The sequence below is a fragment of the Fukomys damarensis genome, unplaced genomic scaffold (assembly GCF_012274545.1).
Source record: "Fukomys damarensis isolate Sample0158 unplaced genomic scaffold, DMR_v1.0_HiC HiC_scaffold_2, whole genome shotgun sequence".
NCBI classification, from domain to species: Eukaryota; Metazoa; Chordata; class Mammalia; order Rodentia; family Bathyergidae; genus Fukomys; species Fukomys damarensis.
In genome coordinates this window covers 7,806,737-7,825,122 of record NW_022900914.1, presented here as the reverse complement: position 1 = coordinate 7,825,122, position 18,386 = coordinate 7,806,737, and the positions used below count along the sequence as shown (strand labels likewise).

Sequence of the window (18,386 nt, the reverse complement as noted above, 5' to 3'; positions counted from 1 at the left end):
ATATACATACACATATTATATATAAAGATTGGTATTATACAATAGAGTACTCATACATTATAACCTATTTGAGCCTGTCGCATTGTTTCCTTGGGAGCTGGGTACTGTTTCCCACCTCAACAGTGTGAAAGTCAAAGCTCAGGGAGACGGAGGTTTTCCGGGCACCCCCAGTGAGCAGGCACCTTGAACTCCAGGGTCTTTAACCCGAGCCTGGGCCTTCTCAGGCATCCGTCACAGACCGTGCCAGGCAGGCCCCAGGGGACGCGGATGCTAGGGTCCAGCTCTGGTGCCCCGGACCTGGCCAGAGGGCCCTGGCTGGATGTGCCCGCAGGAACTTGCTGCTCCCCGAGGGGCTGCCCGCGGAACGCCAGTGGGCCCGCTTCTACGTGAAAATTTATCGCGCGGAGGGGCTGCCCAGGATGAATACAAGCCTCATGGCCAACGTGAAGAAGGCTTTCATCGGCGAAAACAAGGACCTCGTCGACCCCTACGTGCAAGTCTTCTTTGCTGGCCAGAAGGTACAAGGGTGTAAGATGCAGGAGGCTGGGCTGGTAGTGACAGGGGTGCGAACCCCGGGGCAAATAGGGAGCAAAATGTGCAGCTTCCGGCTGAGGATGGGAGTGTAAGACCGGGCTGGGAATCTCCTCAGCCACCAACAGGGCTGGGAGAAGCCTCTGGGAGAGCAGCTTGAGCTGAGCAGAGCTGGGGAGGCCGGGGCTGGGGGAGGCGTGGAGAAAACTCTGCGCATGCGTAAGGACCTTGCCCCGACCTCCTCCAGGGCAAGACTTCCGTGCAGAAAAGCAGCTACGAGCCCCTGTGGAACGAGCAGGTTGTCTTCACAGACCTGTTCCCTCCGCTCTGCAAACGCGTGAAGGTGCAGATCCGGGACTCCGACAAGGTCAACGACGTGGCCATCGGCACCCACTTCATTGACCTGCGCAAGATTTCCAATGATGGAGACAAAGGTCAGCGGCTGGACCCCAGAGGCTGGGCAGCAGGGGTGGAGCGGAGGAGTGACAGACCCTCCAAACACACCACTGCATCATCCCAGACCTCAGCCCCCTCCTCCACAGAAAGGGCACTGGGAGCATAAGAGGGCAGCCTTCACAGAGGTGCTCAGAGCCTCAGGGACTTGACAGTTAGCCGTGTGTCCTTTGTACCTGTTTTCCTGCCTGTAAAAATGAAAATAAGAAGCATCAGATGATACGCACTGAAGCACAGCGCCTGTGCTGTGTGTATGTAATCACAGTACCTACAGCCAATCCTAGTAACGGCAGTCCCTCCTCCTCCCCATTTCACAGGCTTCCTGCCCACGCTGGGCCCAGCCTGGGTGAACATGTACGGCTCCACACGCAACTACACGCTGCTGGACGAGCACCAGGACCTGAACGAGGGCCTGGGGGAGGGCGTGTCCTTCCGCGCCCGCCTCATGCTGGGCCTGGCGGTGGAGATCCTGGACACCTCCAACCCCGAGCTCACCAGCTCCACGGAAGTGCAGGTGGAGCAGGCCACGCCTGTCTCAGAGGTGAGGCCTGGGGGCTGTGCTGGCTCCCACGTGACACATGGCAGCCCAAGTCTCAGATATTGTCCACTGCCACCCAGTCCACAAAGCCTCCACCGGGGAGCACAGGCCCTCATCTGGCCCCTCTGTGGGGCCTCTGCCCTCCTCTGCCTGCCTGTGCCCTTTCCTGAGAATCCATGGGACAGTCACCCGCCCCCAAGATGGCGCCTCACCAGGCCCCTCTTCCCAGCCATGGCTTATCCCTGTGGGCAGAGAGCCAGCCCTTCTGTCCAGGGACAATCCAGGCTGAGGGCATCAGGGTCTAGGCTGCCTAGCTCTGAAGCAGGGTAGGGTGCCCCCACTCAGCCCAAGGGGCCGCCTGTGAGACGTCATAAGGGGGCCTGGCGCAGGCGCAGTGCCCCACTAGAGCGGAGGCAGGGCTTGAACCACCTCTCCACAGAGCTGCACAGGGAGGGTGGAAGAATTCTTTCTATTCGGAGCTTTCCTGGAGGCCTCAATGATCGACCGGAAGAATGGAGACAAACCAGTCACCTTTGAGGTGACCATAGGTGAGCAATGGGCTCACAAGGGGAGGCTAGCGAGGCCTTGGGGCTGCTGCTGGTGGCTGTTCAGCCTGCACCCCAAACTCTGGGGACTGGACAGTGCCGAGCTCTTCCCCTTGAGTGCCCCCCATTCACACGCAGCACGTTCGTGTCTACACAAAAGTATATTTATTCCCAGCAAGACCAACCTTCGCCCCACCAGAGGGCTGGGCTATGTTTGGGACACTGGGGAAAAAGAAACAAGAGACCAGGAGGGGGGGTGCTGGAGAGGAAGAGGAGAGGGAACCAGACTTCATCCTGTGCGGGGCTTATGCTCGGAGATCTTACTGGACGGGGCACACGGGAACCTTTCTGTCTGAGCCCCATCTCTGGCTTGGCCTCTTCCTCCACGACAGCTGGATGAGGCAGGTGGGCCCGCAGGAAAAGGACTCTGATGTCCCCTGCTTTGTCCAGGCAACTACGGTAATGAAGTTGATGGCCTGTCACGGCCCCAGAGGCCTCGGCCCCGGAAGGAGCCCGGGGACGAGGAGGAAGTGGACCTGATCCAGAACTCGAGCGATGACGAGGGCGACGATGATGGGGATCTGGCCTCTGTGTCCTCCACCCCACCCATGCGCCCCCAGATCACCGACAGGTGGGCCCTGGCCCTGCCCTCTCTCCCTCTGCCTGGCCCTCTCATAGCCCCGCTCCCTGACCTCGATCTCCCCTCTCCCCACTCCACCAAGGAACTACTTCCACCTGCCCTACCTGGAGTGCAAGCCCTGCATCTACATCAAGAGCTGGTGGCCGGACCAGCGCCGCCGCCTCTACAACGCCAACATCATGGACCACATCGCAGACAAGCTGGTCAGCAGGCTGGCGGGCTGGGCCGGCGGGAAGGGGAGTCTGACAGGCCCCGTCCTGAGTGCTGTGGGGCAGGGCGGGGCTGCGGGAGCCCAGGGTGTCACTTGCCCCTTGTGGTGAAGGAGGAGTGGGTCCCAGGTCACTAGGTCCTCTGGCTTGCAGGAGGAAGGCCTGAACGACGTGCAGGAGATGATCAAGACGGAGAAGCCCTACCCTGAGCGCCGCCTGCGTGGGGTGCTGGAGGAGCTCAGCAACGGCTGCCAGTGAGCAGCGGGTGATGGGCAAGCTGGAGGCTGGGGGACGGGGCTGAGGGGCGCCAGGCGCCTGCAGGCTGAGCCCGGCTGCCCCTCCACAGCCGCTTCCTCTCCCTCGCCGACAAGGACCAGGGCCACTCCTCTCGCACCAAGCTGGACCGGGAGCGCCTCAAGTCGTGCATGAGGGAGCTGGTGAGGCCGGACCTGGGGGCTCCAGGAAGGGTCTGGTGGTGAAAAGGGGGCACCTGCCCTGAGCGTCCCTCGCACTCCCCCAAATGCCACAGGAGAGCATGGGGCAGCAAGCCAAGGGCCTGCGCGCTCAAGTAAAGCGGCACACGGTGCGCGACAAGCTGAGGCAGTGCCAGAACTTCCTGCAGAAGCTGCGCTTCCTGGCGGATGAGGTGTGCGGCCTGCAGGGACAGGGGAGCGTGGAGAGGGCTGCCCGACCCCTGGGAGGCCCCACCAATCCAGTGGCCTTTGGGGACAGGGCTGAAGGAGCCTGGGGTCCCTCCCTGCAGGCCCTACCTTTCCTGCTCCAAGCCAGGCCACTTGGGTCCCAAGGGGTCCCCTGACCCTCGGCCCCGCCCCTGCCCCAGCCCCAGCACAGCATCCCTGACGTCTTCATCTGGATGATGAGCAACAACAAGCGCATAGCCTACGCCCGCGTGCCCTCCAAAGACCTGCTCTTCTCCATCGTGGAGGAGGAGCTGGGCAAGGACTGCGCCAAGGTCAAGACGCTCTTCCTCAAGGTGCCACAGGGGCTGCCATGGGGCAGTGGGGACTCCCCAGGAGGGGAGGATCCAGCCCAGCCCAGCCCAGTGGGATGCTGGGAAGGGGCGGGCAAGGCTCTGAATAGCCCCGCCCACCAGTCCTGTACCTGCTCCACCCCCGGGGGCCCAGGCAGCTGTCAGGCTTCCAGTGACCAGAGCCTGTCCCCAGCTGCCGGGAAAGCGGGGCTTCGGCTCAGCGGGCTGGACTGTGCAGGCCAAACTGGAGCTCTACCTGTGGCTGGGCCTCAGCAAGCAGCGGAAGGACTTCCTGTGCGGTCTGCCCTGTGGCTTCGAGGAGGTCAAGGCCGCCCAGGGGCTGGGCCTGCACTCCTTCCCGCCCATCAGCCTGGCCTACACCAGTGAGTGAGGCTTCCTCGGCCTGAGCCGCCCACTTGCAGCCTCCCCGGGGAGGGCCAAGGGACTGCTGCTGTTCCTGTCCTCAGCCTGCTCTGCTCCACAGAAAAGCAGGCGTTCCAGCTCCGAGCCCACATGTACCAGGCCCGCAGCCTCTTTGCCGCAGACAGCAGCGGGCTCTCGGACCCCTTTGCCCGAGTCTTCTTCATCAACCAGAGCCAGTGCACAGAGGTGAGGGCTCAGGGATCCTGACTGGGCTCAATCTGTGGGCCCAGTCTCCCAGCACCCCAGCTCCTTGGTGGGAATCCCTGCAAGCCATGCTGGTAAAAGCCACGTTAGTTGGGACTCTATCACGAGGTGGGAAAGACGGGCGATTTTGGCAGGGTGTTAGGAACAGACCTCATGTGAGTCTTGACTTCAGGATTTTTCAAAAAGTCAGGGAACTTGGCACCCTGCCCCAGGTCCCTGGAGCCCCTGACTGGGAGCGGTGTCCACCCACCCACCTGTACTTGTTTCTCTTCTGCACACCATGCTGCAGGTGCTGAACGAGACACTGTGTCCCACTTGGGACCAGATGCTGGTGTTTGACAACCTGGAACTGTATGGCGAAGCTCACGAGTTGCGGGACGACCCTCCCATCATTGTCATTGAAATCTACGACCAGGATAGCATGGTATGGCTACACAGTGCCCCCCTTGTCCCCTGCATGCCACCTGCTCTGGAGCCATGCTGGCCACCCCCAAAACCCTGTTGGGGGTCTGGGCTGCTGGCCCCCACCTGCCTGCTGATCCCTTTCCAACACCATGGGCCTGGGGTCCCAGGGGCCAGGCCAGGGCATCCTCCCCTCCTGGCACAGACAGACGGAGCCCTCCATACCCATCACAGTCTGAGTTTTCCATGAGGGGTTCTGGAGTGACAGAAAAAGGTTGGAGTAATCCCTGAGAGTTGAGGAGCCATCAACTCTTCCTACAAACCCCTCAGATGTTGAGGTGGCCGGGAGAGCTCTAGGCTCATTTCTAGTCCTGGATCCTTGGATCACTTCCTGATCTCGAACAAGCACAGCCCCTCAGACTTGATTTCCCTGGCTGTGAAGTGCGGTGATCACACCTGCCCCCTGCAACATCTGGCAGGCTGTGGTTAAGAACCAGATGAGATCGTCACAGGTGTGGGCGTGTTTGGTAAACAGCCTGAGAGGCCACCTGGGTTGTTTGCTGTGCCAGGGCAAAGCCGACTTCATGGGCCGGACCTTCGCCAAGCCCCTGGTAAAGATGGCAGATGAGGCGTACTGCCCGCCCCGCTTCCCGCCCCAGCTCGAGTACTACCAGATCTACCGCGGCAACGCCACGGCCGGAGACCTGCTGGCTGCCTTTGAGCTCCTGCAGGTGGGCACTGCAAAGAGGGCTCCGGCTTGGGCCCCTCACCTCCCGGGGGTGCTATGAGGCCAGGGGCGAAAGCTGGGGTCGGGGGAGGCTCTCGGGGCCTCTTTTGGCTTCCGTCTCCCCGATCTCATGACAAACATGGCTGCCCAGTGTGTGACCGGTGACCCCTGCTCCCCAGATTGGGCCAGCGGGGAAGGCTGACCTGCCCCCCATCAATGGCCCAGTGGACGTGGACCGAGGGCCCATCATGCCTGTGCCCGTGGGCATCCGGCCCGTGCTCAGCAAGTACCGGGTGGAGGTGTGTGTGGGTCCCCACCTGGGTCTCCGCCCAGTCTCCTCACCATCCAGGGCCACAGGTGCTCCTCTGACCCCCTCAGCCCCCACTCCACTTACTTCCAGATGAGGAGACTGAGGGACCAGGAGGGGAAATGGCTTGCCCAAGTCACCCACGAGCTCGCAGCCAACCCGGGGTCCCACCCAGGCTGGTGCCTGTCCCTGCGTGAGGGTCACCCCGCCGTGTCCAGGACCATCCTCAGTCCCTCTGCTCCCGCCTTCTGTCCCCTGCCGCCGAAGTCCTCAGGAGGTCCGGCCCACACACCACCGCTCCCCCGCTCTGCCAGGTGCTATTCTGGGGCCTGCGGGACTTGAAGCGGGTGAACCTGGCCCAGGTGGACCGGCCTCGGGTAGACATCGAGTGTGCAGGGAAGGGGGTGCAGTCGTCCCTGATCCACAACTACAAGAAGAACCCCAACTTCAACACTCTGGTCAAGTGGTTTGAAGTGGTGAGCAGGCCCGGGCAGCGCTGGGTGGAGTGGGTGTGGCCTGATGGCCCCAGAGCCAGGTTCCTCCCATGAGTCTCAGGCCCCGCATCACCACCACCCAGGACCTCCCGGAGAACGAGCTGCTGCACCCGCCCCTGAACATCCGCGTGGTAGACTGCCGGGCCTTCGGCCGCTACACCCTGGTGGGCTCACACGCTGTCAGCTCCCTTCGCCGATTCATATACCGGCCCCCCGACCGCACAGCCCCCACCTGGAACACCACGGGTACAGCCACCCAGACCCCCCCCCACCCCCCCGGAGAACGAGCTCCGCCACCCGCCCCTGAACATCCGCGTGGTAGACTGCCGGGCCTTCGGCCGCTACACCCTGGTGGGCTCACACGCTGTCAGCTCCCTTCGCCGATTCATATACCGGCCCCCCGACCGCACAGCCCCCACCTGGAACACCACGGGTACAGCCACCCAGAGCCGGGCCAGGCTCCACTCGGTCCCAGGAGGGCTCAGCTCACTGCCCAGTGCCGGCAGCCCCGAGCTTCTGCGGGGATGTGGGGGCGGCGGGGAGGTAGGCCCATCCCGAGGGCCGAGGCAGGCTGACCTCACTCTGGAGCTAGCGAGGCTGCGGCTGGAAGGCCCTCAGAGGGCCTGGGGTCGTCAGAGAAGCCCCACACCCTTCCCGCCTCCCTCACGCTCTACCCTCTGCTCCACTGTTGGCCCCACGATGGCTCCCTTTCTCCCTCCTTATGCCCATCTTTGCTCCCTTTCCCCAGAAAACCCCCGAATCCCCTTTGGGCTCCGCTCTGCTCTGCTGCCCTGACTCACTGTTGCTCCTGCGCCTCCTCGCTCCGTCCTCCTGTCTGTCTCTCTGTCCGATCAGGCTTCTTTGGGGCTGCCATGTGCTGTACAATGGGGGTCTCTCCTCTCACCCTCCAGGGGAGGTGGTAGTGAGCATGGAGCCAGAGGTGCCCGTCAAGAAACTAGAGACCATGGTGAAGCTGGATGCGGTAAGGCCAGAGGCCGGGCCCATACACCCGAGAGAACAGCACCAGGTCACTCCCCTTCAACAAAGCAGACTGCGCCTCACACTGGCCTGGCGTACGTGTGCACGTGTGTGTGCACATAGGTAGAGACAGTCTGCAGTCGCTTACACTCCAAGAAATGACACCCTAGGGTGGACTGCTTGGGAGAGGAGCCGGGTCCTATCCCGTCTTCCAGCCCTGCCCTTCCCAAGTGACACCCCACAGACCGGGCTTGAAGGATTTCCGTGTTCCTTGGGAGACCGTAGGGGAGTGCAGGAGAGGGCTGTCCTGAAACAGGCGCCCCGAGGTGCCCTGCTGCTGACAGTCAGCACTGGCCCCTCTCAGGAAAGGGGGGCAGAGGCCTGGTGCCACAGCCCTGGGAGGCACCGCCAGGGCGGCTCACTGCTTGACTCTGTCAGGAGACCCTCAGTGCCCCTTGGCCTCCTAAGCCACTGCCCAGCCAACCTGTTCATTTCGTACTGTCAGGAGCATGAGACAGAGGATGGCAGAGGCCCGAGCTATCTTGTTGCCCCTCAGACCTCGAGCTAGTGTGTGGCAGTCAGGAAGTGTCCCTTTCCACTACTCAGCTGTGTGGGCGCTGCCTTGCTTGTCACGGAGCTGCCCTGGTCAGGGAGAGGAGCGTGGAGGCTGACATTTGGCTAGCATTCCTGACTTCCTGTATGTCCCATGTCCCTTCCCTTCTGGAACCGTCTTCTCATGGGACTCACCCCAGGGCTGGAAACACGCCGCACCAGCCCCTTCCTGTGCCCTCACTGGTCATTCATTGAGGTGCCCTGGATGGTTTAACATGCAGTCAGCCAGGGCTGAGACCCAAGGCCCCAGAGTCCGGGGGAATGTCAGAAGTGCCCTTACAGTGGGCCCCGGCAGACATGGGGCAGCATGCTCTCGCCAATCAAAGTCGGCCTTGCCGTTGTGGGGCTCATGGCACCCAGTGAAGCTCTATCCCTGCGTGCACCGTCTCGGCTCCCATCCACTCTCCTCCACGCGCCTGGGCTGGGCCCTTTGGCTCCCACGGGCTGACCCTGTCCTGTCTCCTTGGTTCCCCTCTGCAGACTTCTGATGCTGTTGTCAAGGTGGATGTGGTGAGTGTGGGGCTCTGCCAGGGCCCTGAGGTGAAAGAACCCTATACTGGCTTTGGGTATTGTGCCAGAGGGCCTAACAGCAGGGGCTGAGCCGTCCTTTGCCCCTGGGCATCACTCCTGCCTTACCCAGTGGCTCATGTTGGCAGGAGATGGTCCTCACAGGGCCTGGCATCCTTCTCTCCGAAGCAAGGCCCTGCCCCTTTGACATCAGTGGCCCCATGGAGCATCACGGAGCCCAGGGACTTCCCAGATGGCCAGCGTGGGTGGGGGTCCTCAGGATCTCCCAGGGTTCCGGGAAAGGGTCAGAAGCCTGGAGCTGCAGGCCTGTACAGCCAGCTAACCCTCAGGCGGAGGAGGAGATGGAGAAAAAGAAGAAGAAGAAAAAGGGCAGCGCAGAAGAGGCCGAGGAGGAGGAGCCGGATGAGAGCATGCTGGACTGGTGGTCCAAGTACTTCGCCTCCATCGACACCATGAAGGAGGTGAGGCGGGGTCAGGGTGAGGAAGGGACACCAGCTGCCCCTCGCACCTCGCTCCCCTCCCGCTCCCCCCAGAGCGCTGCTCCTGGTCTCACACCCTTGAGGCTTCCGCGCAGGACTCGCCTTTTCCGTCTGCCTTCCTGGTTGCCTTCTTCCTGTGCTCACTGCTCCTTTCACAGTCATGTCTGGAGTCCACAGGAGGCGTGGTGCGAGCCCACAGCTGAGCCGCCAGGCCCTGCCTTCCCCTGGACCCCCCAGTCACGGGGCGGAATGGTGGACAGATACCCAGGGGGCCATGTGACCACAAAGGCAAACGAAGGCCGGGCCAGTCAGGGGGCCCTCTCGTGTTTTGACAGCAACTTCGCCAACAAGAGACCTCGGGAGCTGACTTGGAAGAGAAGGAAGAGGCGGACTACACGGAAGGTGAGCCCTGCCCGGTGCTCTCTGCCTGCCTCTCCTCTGCTGCTCCCTGCCCCCTCCCACCGCCCTCCCAGCTGCAGAGCCCGGGGTAGATGGCGCGAGAGTCCTGGGGAGCCAGGGTGCAGGCTAAGGCCGCGTCTAGGGTGGTTTGCACTGCACAGCTCAGCAGCCACAGCGATGGGCCAACACTGAGAGCCACAGGACATCAGAGCTGGAAGGGGCCTCGCAGCACATCCTGCCGGCCGCTTCCCGACCTTCTCCCGGGGCGCTGTTAGTGGCCATTCTGGGGAGAGTTCGATGTCAAGTCAGTTCAGTGAGTGCTGGTCTACATGGTCCCCTTGTTGCAGGACTTCTCAGAGCTTTTAGTGTGCACAGATTAGTACAAATCTCTTTAGAAATCTTTTCGGAAAATACTCTTTAAACTCTTTCCCCAGCATAGTCCACCACAGTACCTCCTCTAACGCATGGGAACAGCACCTCTGGCTGGCATTCTGCTGGAGGCAGCGTGGAAAATGCTAACAGAAAGCAGCCTGTTTTACTGTGGACAAACCATGCAGCCAGAGGGGGAAGTAAGCGGGAGCCGCGCTGCTCTTCCCGCCCACTGCACATCCCAGGCACACGTGGCATCCGCATCTGGCAGCTTGTGCAGTGAGACTCGAGAGGTCAAACAGCAGAGTCATGCGGGCAAAGCTGTTCTCCACCTCGGCCCTTCCTGCTCTGGACACTGCTGCCCACCTCCCCTGAAGCCGACTGCGGCCTCCTTTTCTGCTTCTACGCAGGCCTGAAGGGGCCGATGAAGGGCAAGGAGAAGGCAAGGGCCGCAAAGGAGGAGAAGAAGAGAAGAACCCAGAGCCCAGGTCCTGGCCAGGGGTCCGAGGTCCCTGAGAAGAAGAAACCCAAGATTGATGAGCTAAAGGTGAGGGTCTGGGAGCAGGCACTGCCGGGAGGGGCCGGGGGGCAGCAGAGGGGCAGGACGGGTGACCCGCGTGGCTCAGGTGTACCCTAAGGAGCTGGAGTCCGAGTTTGACAATTTTGAGGACTGGCTGCACACATTCAACCTGCTGCGGGGCAAGACCGGCGACCAGGAGGACGGCTCGGCTGAGGAGGAGCGCGTGGTGGGCCGCTTCAAGGTCGGAGAAGCAGGCCCTCGGGCCCTCCCCCAGCTCTCTCCCCACCCCCCAGAGCCCTGGGGCCTCCTCTTGACCCCCCCACTGCCACAGCAGAGCCCAGATCTTCCAGGGCTGCGAGGGCGTGCAATGCCAGCCTGTGCCCAGCCAGCCCGCACCTGACCCGCCCTGCCGCACCCCAGGGTTCTCTCTGCGTCTACAAAGTGCCTCTCCCGGAGGACGTGTCCCGGGAAGCCGGCTACGATCCCACCTTCGGCATGTTCCAGGGCATCCCAAGCAACGACCCCATCAACGTGCTGGTCCGCGTCTATGTGGTCCGGGTGAGACTCCCTCTGTGCCCCCTCCCGGCCGGTCTCCCTGTCCTCCTGCCCAAGAGGGACTGAAACAGCTGCAAACTGAGTCCCAGGCTGGGGGGCCCCCAGGGGACATCGGGTCAGGCAAGGCCCGGAAAGGGGCAACAGCTCCTGGAGGGCCGCACGGCAATCTCCTGCCCCAGGCCACAGACCTCCACCCTGCTGACATCAACGGCAAAGCTGACCCCTACATCGCCATCCGGCTGGGCAAAACCGACATCCGCGACAAGGAGAACTACATCTCCAAGCAGCTCAACCCAGTCTTTGGGAAGTAAGTCCTCTGGGTGCCCCCGCTCCCCGCAGGCCACTCCGGCCCCACCCTCGCCTGAAAACCTAACTCCGGCCGCCAGGTCCTTTGACGTCGAGGCCTCTTTCCCCATGGAGTCCATGCTCACGGTGGCTGTGTACGACTGGGACCTGGTGGGCACGGACGACCTCATCGGAGAAACCAAGATCGACCTGGAGAACCGCTTCTACAGCAAACACCGCGCCACCTGCGGCCTGGCGCACACGTACTCCACGTGCGAGGGGCAGGGCTCGAGCAGGGGATGAGGGGCAGAAGAGGGGTTTGGGGGATGCAACCCTAAAACAACGTGGGGACGGAGACTCGCGCTTTCTGTCCTGGGCCAGGCCTCAGCCCCTGTAAACTCTGGCTACCTTGTTCAGGACGCGGAGGGCGGGGCGGGGGACAGGAGAGGAAGAGTCCGCTGCGGGTCTGGGCCAGGCTGTGTGACCCTGGCCAAGTCCCTTAACCTCTCTGTCGTCGGTTTCCTCCTGGGAATCTTTGGGCTCACAGAGGAGTGGTTGGGAGATGCTGAAGGCCTGAGCCACCGCTAAGGTAGAAGGCGCAGCCTGCGGTGGCCTCAGCTCACAGGCCCACGCGCAGGCAGGAGCAATGGTCCCAGAGAGCTGGGGAGGACCAGCTCCACCCACAGATGCTCTGGGCCGTTCAAGCTGCGTGTCGCCTCCCACAGACATGGCTACAACATCTGGAGGGACCCCATGAAGCCCAGCCAGATCCTGACCCGCCTCTGCAAAGACGGCAAGGTGGACGGGCCCCACTTCGGGCCCCCCGGGAGAGTGAAGGTGGCCAACCGCGTCTTCACCGGGCCCTCGGAGATCGAGGACGAGAACGGTACAGGCCTGGAGAGCCACCCGGGCCCAGAGCAGGGACTCGGGGCGAGGAGGCCCGCAGCTGCTTCAAGCTGGGCTGGGCCGCACTCATCCACCCTCACCGCAGCCGGTCTCGGCCCTGCTACACCTCCTCCCTCCCCCTTCACCTGCCAGGGCAGATGGGTGACCCCATTTTACAGATGAGCAAACTGAGACCCAGTGAGTCCAGGGACTTGCTGAGGGTCCTAGGTCCTTCTGGCACTGTGTGCGCCCCACCCCTCTCCCCATGAAACACTTCCAGCGGCGTAGAGCGGTCCCAGCTGGGGCGCTTGAGCCAACACCTCCCTGGGGGAAATGACACAGGATCTTCAGCTCAGCTTCCCCAAGCAGGGCACCCAAGGGCACAGACCCCTGTGGGCCTGCAGGACAGCCGAGACCTTCCTTGGCAAGCCACTGCTCCCTCCGTGCCTTACTCTCCCGGGTGGTAAAATGGAGGTGGATGGACAGGTGATGGCCCCAGGGCCTTGCATCTTTGAGTCCCTGTCCCCAGCATGGTCCTCTTGGTTCTGGGAAATCATGTGCACTACTGATCCTCTGGCACCCCCAGGTCAGAGGAAGCCCACAGACGAACACGTGGCCCTGTCTGCCCTGAGGCACTGGGAGGACATCCCCCGAGTGGGCTGCCGCCTGGTGCCGGAGCACGTGGAGACCAGGCCACTGCTCAACCCTGACAAGCCCGGCATCGAGCAGGTGACACCCGCCTAGCTGGGACTCCTGGGTATTTGGGGTCATGGATTCCAGCCTGGGCTCCACAGAGGCAGGAAAGGGCTTCACACTGTTCCCTGGGTCCCTGCTCACTCCCCAAAGCCCGGCAGGCATCTCCCTGCAAGGCCAACTGGAACGACAAGTGTCTTTGCCCCGAGTGGGAATTACATCAGTGAGTGGGGACCTGGGCTGTCGCCCTCACAGGCTGTGATTGGCTGTCAGTGACATCATAGACATTTCTGGCATCCAAAGCTGGAAGTTGATGACATGGGTCCTAGGCAGAACATGGATAGGAAGGACGAGGAGACTGACCCTCCCGGACAGAGGAGAAGTCCTGGAGACAGGCCATCCCCTCCTCCTCCTCCTCCTCCTCAGGGTCGCCTGGAGCTGTGGGTGGACATGTTCCCCATGGATATGCCAGCCCCTGGGACACCGCTGGACATCTCCCCCCGGAAGCCCAGGAAGTGAGCTGCCCGGGCCAGCGCTGCTCCCCCTGCCCCATCCCCACATCCCTACAGCCCCACCTTCCTGTGCGCACAGGGCCCCGGATGGCCCTGCTCAGCCACCGTGCCCAGGTCCCAGGTGTGGCCGGGCCTTCTCAGGGAGAAACAGATCTACCTGTGAGTTTGGGGCCTGCCCTGGCGAGTCTCCCGTGCAAAGGGGGGTGCTCCCTCCACTCTGCCTCCGTGGGGATGTGAGCCCCACCCCAGCATGAGGATGCATCTGTCCATAGATGCACTCGCTCTCAGGGCACTCACATGCACGCCTGCACACACACGCACACACAAACACACACACACACACACATGGGGACAGGCCCTGAAGGCCTGCTCTGCACCCCTGAGTTAGGTTCTGCAGGTTTTCTTCAGGTGCCTGCGGGTGACAGGGCCAGAGGAGGTGGCACGGAAGGAGCTCCGGGTCGCCAGCTCTCCTGGTTGACCCTCGCTGGGCCACTTTGCCTCCCTGGTTCTGTTTTCCCCTCCACAAGGCGGCAGAACAGAGTTTTTGCCAGCTATGTCCGATACCCACTCTGTGCCTGGACTTAGGGCCAGCTTCCTGAGCTCATGAAGCCATCCAGGACCCACGCTAAGGGGATCCATTCTTGTTTCATGCCCTGTCACTGCTATCCTGAATTTCTTGGTGCTGTTTTAAACACAAACACACACACACACGCACATGGGGACAGGCCCTGAAGGCCTGCTCTGCACCCCTGAGTTAGGTTCTGCAGGTTTTCTTCAGGTGCCTGCGGGTGACAGGGCCAGAGGAGGTGGCACGGAAGGAGCTCCGGGTCGCCAGCTCTCCTGGTTGACCCTCGCTGGGCCACTTTGCCTCCCTGGTTCTGTTTTCCCCTCCACAAGGCGGCAGAACAGAGTTTTTGCCAGCTATGTCCGATACCCACTCTGTGCCTGGACTTAGGGCCAGCTTCCTGAGCTCATGAAACCATCCAGGACCCACGCTAAGGGGATCCATTCTTGTTTCATGCCCTGTCACTGCTATCCTGAATTTCTTGGTGCTGTTTTAACCAAGGACCCTAATTTCCCTTTTTGGAAATTACCCAGCCCGCTCTGCCTGGAATAACTGCTGTTCCTGGGCTTTCCACAAGGGGGCAACCCAACCCCACAGGTCGCCCTGCACGGCCCTCCAGGCCCACAGAGAGCTGTGCATCCCCACCACGTCTATGGATGACTGGACCTCCCTCCTACCCCGTTTGTAATTAAGTCTCAGGAGAAAATCCTCTCTGGGGACAAGGACATAAAGGAGACCAAAGCCCATAGGTTTCATCGCAGGCTCCTCTGCCCGCCTCAGCCCTGCCCTCCTGGCCCTGGCTTCTCCGTGCAGCAGGAGCGCCGGGCTCCCCTCCAGCCTGGCTGGCTCTCCACGGAGTAAGGCCTCATGTGCCCGGCCTCGTCAACCCCCCGTGGCCGCAGTTGCTCTCCTGGCCCTGTGCCAAGACCGAGTGCCAGGCCCCTGCCCTGGCCTAGTCCTGGACCCCCGGGAAACCCACCCAAGGCACTGATTGGCCCTCCTGACCCCCCAGGTATGAGCTACGGGTCATCGTGTGGAACACAGACGAGGTGGTCCTGGAGGACGATGACTTCTTCACCGGGGAGAAGTCCAGCGACATTTTCGTGCGCGGGTGGGTGGGGGCTCCCGCCGGGAGGGGACGCGGTGGACAGGGGCCACTGTGTGTGGCCGGGTCTGAGCGAGCGGCGCCCAGCAGGTGGCTGAAGGGCCAGCAGGAGGACAAGCAGGACACAGACGTGCATTACCACTCCCTCACCGGGGAGGGCAACTTCAACTGGCGCTATCTATTCCCCTTCGACTACCTGGCGGCCGAGGAGAAGATCGTCATCTCCAAGAAGGAGTCCATGTTCTCGTGGGACGAGACGGAGTACAAAATCCCCGCGCGCCTCACCCTGCAGATCTGGGACGCGGACCACTTCTCTGCCGACGACTTCCTGGGTGCAGAAGCGGGCAGGGCCGGGCCGGGTCGCGGGGAACGCAGGGCTGGGGGTGCTGGCCTTGGGAGATGGGGGATGTCGACCCCACTAGTCCAGCAGAGCCAGAGCCTTGCGAGGGGCAGCGCCCCCCTCCCCCAAGAGCCCCTTTCCGTATCTGGAGCAGAAAGGGAGGGGCCGATAAGCAACCCAGGCCTCACCCTGCTCCCAAGCACTGCTCTGTCCCCGGAAGTCTGAGACCAGCAGGACACGGACAGAGGGGAACACAGCATCTGCAGGGCCGCAAACTCCGGGAGGGAAGGGCGGAGCACAGCCGGGCGCAGGGGTGGGGCGGAGAGGTGGGCGGTGGACAGCACACACTCAGCCCGGGAGGCACCCAGGCTGGGGCCCCTGCTTCCACCTCACTGCCCAGAGCTGACTCTGGGGTCGCAACAGGGGCCATTGAGCTGGACCTGAACCGGTTCCCAAGGGGCGCGAAGACGGCCAAGCAGTGCAGCATGGAGATGGCCACCGGGGAGGTGGACGTGCCGCTGGTCTCCATCTTCAAGCAGAAGCGCGTCAAAGGCTGGTGGCCCCTCCTGGCCCGCAATGAAAATGACGAGTTCGAGCTCACGGTGGGCACTGCTGCCGAGGAGGGGGCGAAACTGGCCCAGGCTGGGGTTCCAAGGGGTGGCCTGGCCCCTGAGGCCTCTGTCCTCCCCTGCAGGGCAAGGTGGAAGCCGAGCTGCATTTGCTCACAGCAGAGGAGGCCGAGAAGAACCCAGTGGGCCTGGCCCGGAATGAACCCGACCCCCTGGAGAAACCCAAGTGAGTGCTGAGCCTGCCTGGACCCCCAGCCAGTGGTTCTTGGGGCAGATCAGGAAGGAGGGTCTTCTCGCCCCACTCCCCGGGAACCCTCTCTGTCCCTTCCTGGGCTACAGCCTCACACAGGAGACCCCCTCCTGCTCCGAACCTCATGGCCTCCCTCTCCGCTGGAGAACGACCCGTCCGAACAGGGACCCCAGAAAGGCCTGGTCAGCAGCGATGCTGGGCTGGCCTAGTTTTTGCCAAAGGCAAGCAACTCCGTGGCTGCACTGGGCCCCTGACCTGGGCGCACTCGGCCTCACCGTGGCCCGCCCCAGCCCCTGCCCTCTCTCTACGCTCCCTCTGCTCCTCCCAATGCTTCAGCCGGCCCGACACAAGCTTCGTCTGGTTCTTGAACCCTCTCAAGTCTGCTCGCCACTTCCTGTGGCACACCTACCGCTGGCTGCTGCCGCCCCTGCTGCTGTTCCTCCTGTTCGCCCTCTTTCTCTACTCTGTGCCTGGCTACCTGGCCAAGAAGATCATCGGGGCCTGAGGCCCGCTGCTCCGGGGTCTGGACACAGCAACTTTCACCCGCTCAGAACAAAAGCACAGACTCTCGGAGCAAGAACTGGCTGCTTCACAGCTCCATGCACTGGGCCTGGGGGGTGAAGGGTTCACCCAAGGTCACCGGGCGGATGAGGCAGAGCAGGGACTCCAGCCTCTCTCCCAGCCGCACCACTCGCCAGCTCTAACCCAGTATTACAAGTTGAGCTGTGGACCGGGAAGAGGCTGGGGTCAGTCGGGACAGCCTGAAACCATCCCTCCCTCCAGAGGCCTGCTGCGCCCCAGGGGACAGATCAGAGCCCTGGCTATGCCTCATGGCCCCAGTTACTGACCGTGGGCGCAGCCCAGGTCCTCTGGGCACTGGGGGGGGCAGGCAGCGGGCAGCAGTTGGAAAAGCACGGTTAATACTTTAATTCTATATGTGGCTATCTTATGAAACCTGCCATTCATGTGACACAAAGCACAGATTGTAAAGCCCCTGCTGGGAAGCGCTGTAGACAGCAGAACAGGCCCGTCCCCTGGGGTGGCAGGGCGCTGAAGGCTGCTGCCCCCCAAGCTGCCTAGACCCTGGGCAGCCGGAAAGGGGAGGTGGTGCAGACTGACGGCACAGGGAGGCGCTGACCTGCTCAGTGCAAGGGCTCACTGGCCACCAGAACGTCTCCGTGCCGGGCAATGAACCGCCCCACACCAGAGGCCCACAGAGGACAGGGCTTTATGCTGCTCAGAAACGGGCTGGACCCAGGCACCAGCACTCACTGCCCCGGGGGCCAAGGCTGTGACAGGGCCCCTCGGGGACTGGAAGGACACAGGACACGTGCCCTGTGGGGTAGCTTGTGAGCAGCACCTCCCCTCCTCTGTGTCCCCAGCCGGCCCGACACCGCCTTCGTCTGGTTCCTGAACCCACTCAAGTCCATCAAGTACCTCATCTGCACCCGGTACAAGTGGCTCATCATCAAGATCGTGCTGGCGTTGCTGGGGCTGCTCATGCTGGCCCTGTTCCTCTACAGCCTTCCCGGCTACATGGTCAAGAAGCTCCTCGGGGCCTGAAGGCTCCACTCTCCCTCCTACCTCTCCAGGGCCTGCCGCGTGTGCCCTCACTGTGGCCTGGACGCTTTCCCACTACCCCAAGAGCCTGAGGAGCCCCACATCCACCCTCCAGCCTCCGGTTGGCAGCTCTTCCTGCCTCTGCGCTGCCACCCCGGGCTGCTGCCCGCCCAGTCCTGCCTCTCCGATCTTGCCTGAGGGCTGGGGAGCGTGGGAAGGGGTGGGGACCCCTCTCCCCCACACCCTACTGAGGCGCCATCCTCCTTCAAGCCCTGTTCTCCAGGGAGCTGCCCTATGCTCTCCCCTCGGGCTTTCCAGACTAGGAAGAAGGCGTTCATGAAATCAAGTCACACAGGCCAGTGTCCAGGGCTCTGAAAGAATAAACGGACAGAAGGCATCACCACCTGGTCTGCAACAATCTCAAGAGCAAAGCCCAGGCCACCATCGGCACTGAGCCAGCACCTACCCACCCACCCTGCACACACCAGCTGCTTCCCGGGCCTCCTTCCCAGCAGCCACCTGAAGGCAGGTGCTTGGTGTAGTCCCAGCCCTGCCCAGGGGTTTCTGCCACTTCCCAGGGCTTGTTCTGCCTGGGCTGGTGCCCACAAGCCCAGACGGAACCCAGAGTGCGAATCCTGAGCCCCACCCCTGCTGCAGCCTTGCACTTAGAAGGCTGCCTCCTGCCTGTGTCTGGGCTGCTGTTGGCTCTTTCTCCTTG

General features: G+C 62.6%; 1 protein-coding gene across 8 annotated transcripts in view; it reads left to right on the top strand.

Moving 5' to 3' along the window:
• The window catches only part of Otof (otoferlin), an 83,293-nt gene extending 65,139 nt beyond the window's left edge, over nucleotides 1-18,154 (top strand). For 3 of the 8 annotated variants that reach the window (XM_019204645.2, XM_010604826.2, XM_010604825.3), the window contains 34 exons: nucleotides 332-518; nucleotides 779-965; nucleotides 1,302-1,525; nucleotides 1,962-2,070; nucleotides 2,518-2,698; nucleotides 2,790-2,910; nucleotides 3,070-3,170; nucleotides 3,263-3,353; nucleotides 3,446-3,562; nucleotides 3,758-3,910; nucleotides 4,101-4,290; nucleotides 4,392-4,516; nucleotides 4,824-4,958; nucleotides 5,506-5,667; nucleotides 5,843-5,962; nucleotides 6,285-6,446; nucleotides 6,548-6,710; nucleotides 7,376-7,446; nucleotides 8,535-8,564; nucleotides 8,912-9,043; nucleotides 9,397-9,463; nucleotides 10,240-10,376; nucleotides 10,456-10,590; nucleotides 10,770-10,907; nucleotides 11,084-11,211; nucleotides 11,291-11,461; nucleotides 11,915-12,075; nucleotides 12,661-12,803; nucleotides 13,194-13,282; nucleotides 14,857-14,955; nucleotides 15,040-15,281; nucleotides 15,713-15,891; nucleotides 15,984-16,084; nucleotides 17,491-18,154. In XM_019204645.2, coding sequence (XP_019060190.1) covers nucleotides 332-518; nucleotides 779-965; nucleotides 1,302-1,525; nucleotides 1,962-2,070; nucleotides 2,518-2,698; nucleotides 2,790-2,910; nucleotides 3,070-3,170; nucleotides 3,263-3,353; nucleotides 3,446-3,562; nucleotides 3,758-3,910; nucleotides 4,101-4,290; nucleotides 4,392-4,516; nucleotides 4,824-4,958; nucleotides 5,506-5,667; nucleotides 5,843-5,962; nucleotides 6,285-6,446; nucleotides 6,548-6,710; nucleotides 7,376-7,446; nucleotides 8,535-8,564; nucleotides 8,912-9,043; nucleotides 9,397-9,463; nucleotides 10,240-10,376; nucleotides 10,456-10,590; nucleotides 10,770-10,907; nucleotides 11,084-11,211; nucleotides 11,291-11,461; nucleotides 11,915-12,075; nucleotides 12,661-12,803; nucleotides 13,194-13,282; nucleotides 14,857-14,955; nucleotides 15,040-15,281; nucleotides 15,713-15,891; nucleotides 15,984-16,084; nucleotides 17,491-17,671 — 4,732 coding nt within the window. In that variant the 3' untranslated portion in view covers nucleotides 17,672-18,154. Of the gene's footprint in view, nucleotides 1-331; nucleotides 519-778; nucleotides 966-1,301; nucleotides 1,526-1,961; nucleotides 2,071-2,517; nucleotides 2,699-2,789; nucleotides 2,911-3,069; nucleotides 3,171-3,262; nucleotides 3,354-3,445; nucleotides 3,563-3,757; nucleotides 3,911-4,100; nucleotides 4,291-4,391; nucleotides 4,517-4,823; nucleotides 4,959-5,505; nucleotides 5,668-5,842; nucleotides 5,963-6,284; nucleotides 6,447-6,547; nucleotides 6,711-7,315; nucleotides 7,447-8,534; nucleotides 8,565-8,911; nucleotides 9,044-9,396; nucleotides 9,464-10,239; nucleotides 10,377-10,455; nucleotides 10,591-10,769; nucleotides 10,908-11,083; nucleotides 11,212-11,290; nucleotides 11,462-11,914; nucleotides 12,076-12,660; nucleotides 12,804-13,193; nucleotides 13,283-14,856; nucleotides 14,956-15,039; nucleotides 15,282-15,712; nucleotides 15,892-15,983; nucleotides 16,085-16,197 lie in introns of all 8 variants that reach the window. The other 5 variants (XM_010604824.2, XM_010604823.2, XM_010604828.2 and 2 more) reach the window with 4 other exon arrangements.
• Nucleotides 18,155-18,386: the final 232 nt, after the last annotated feature.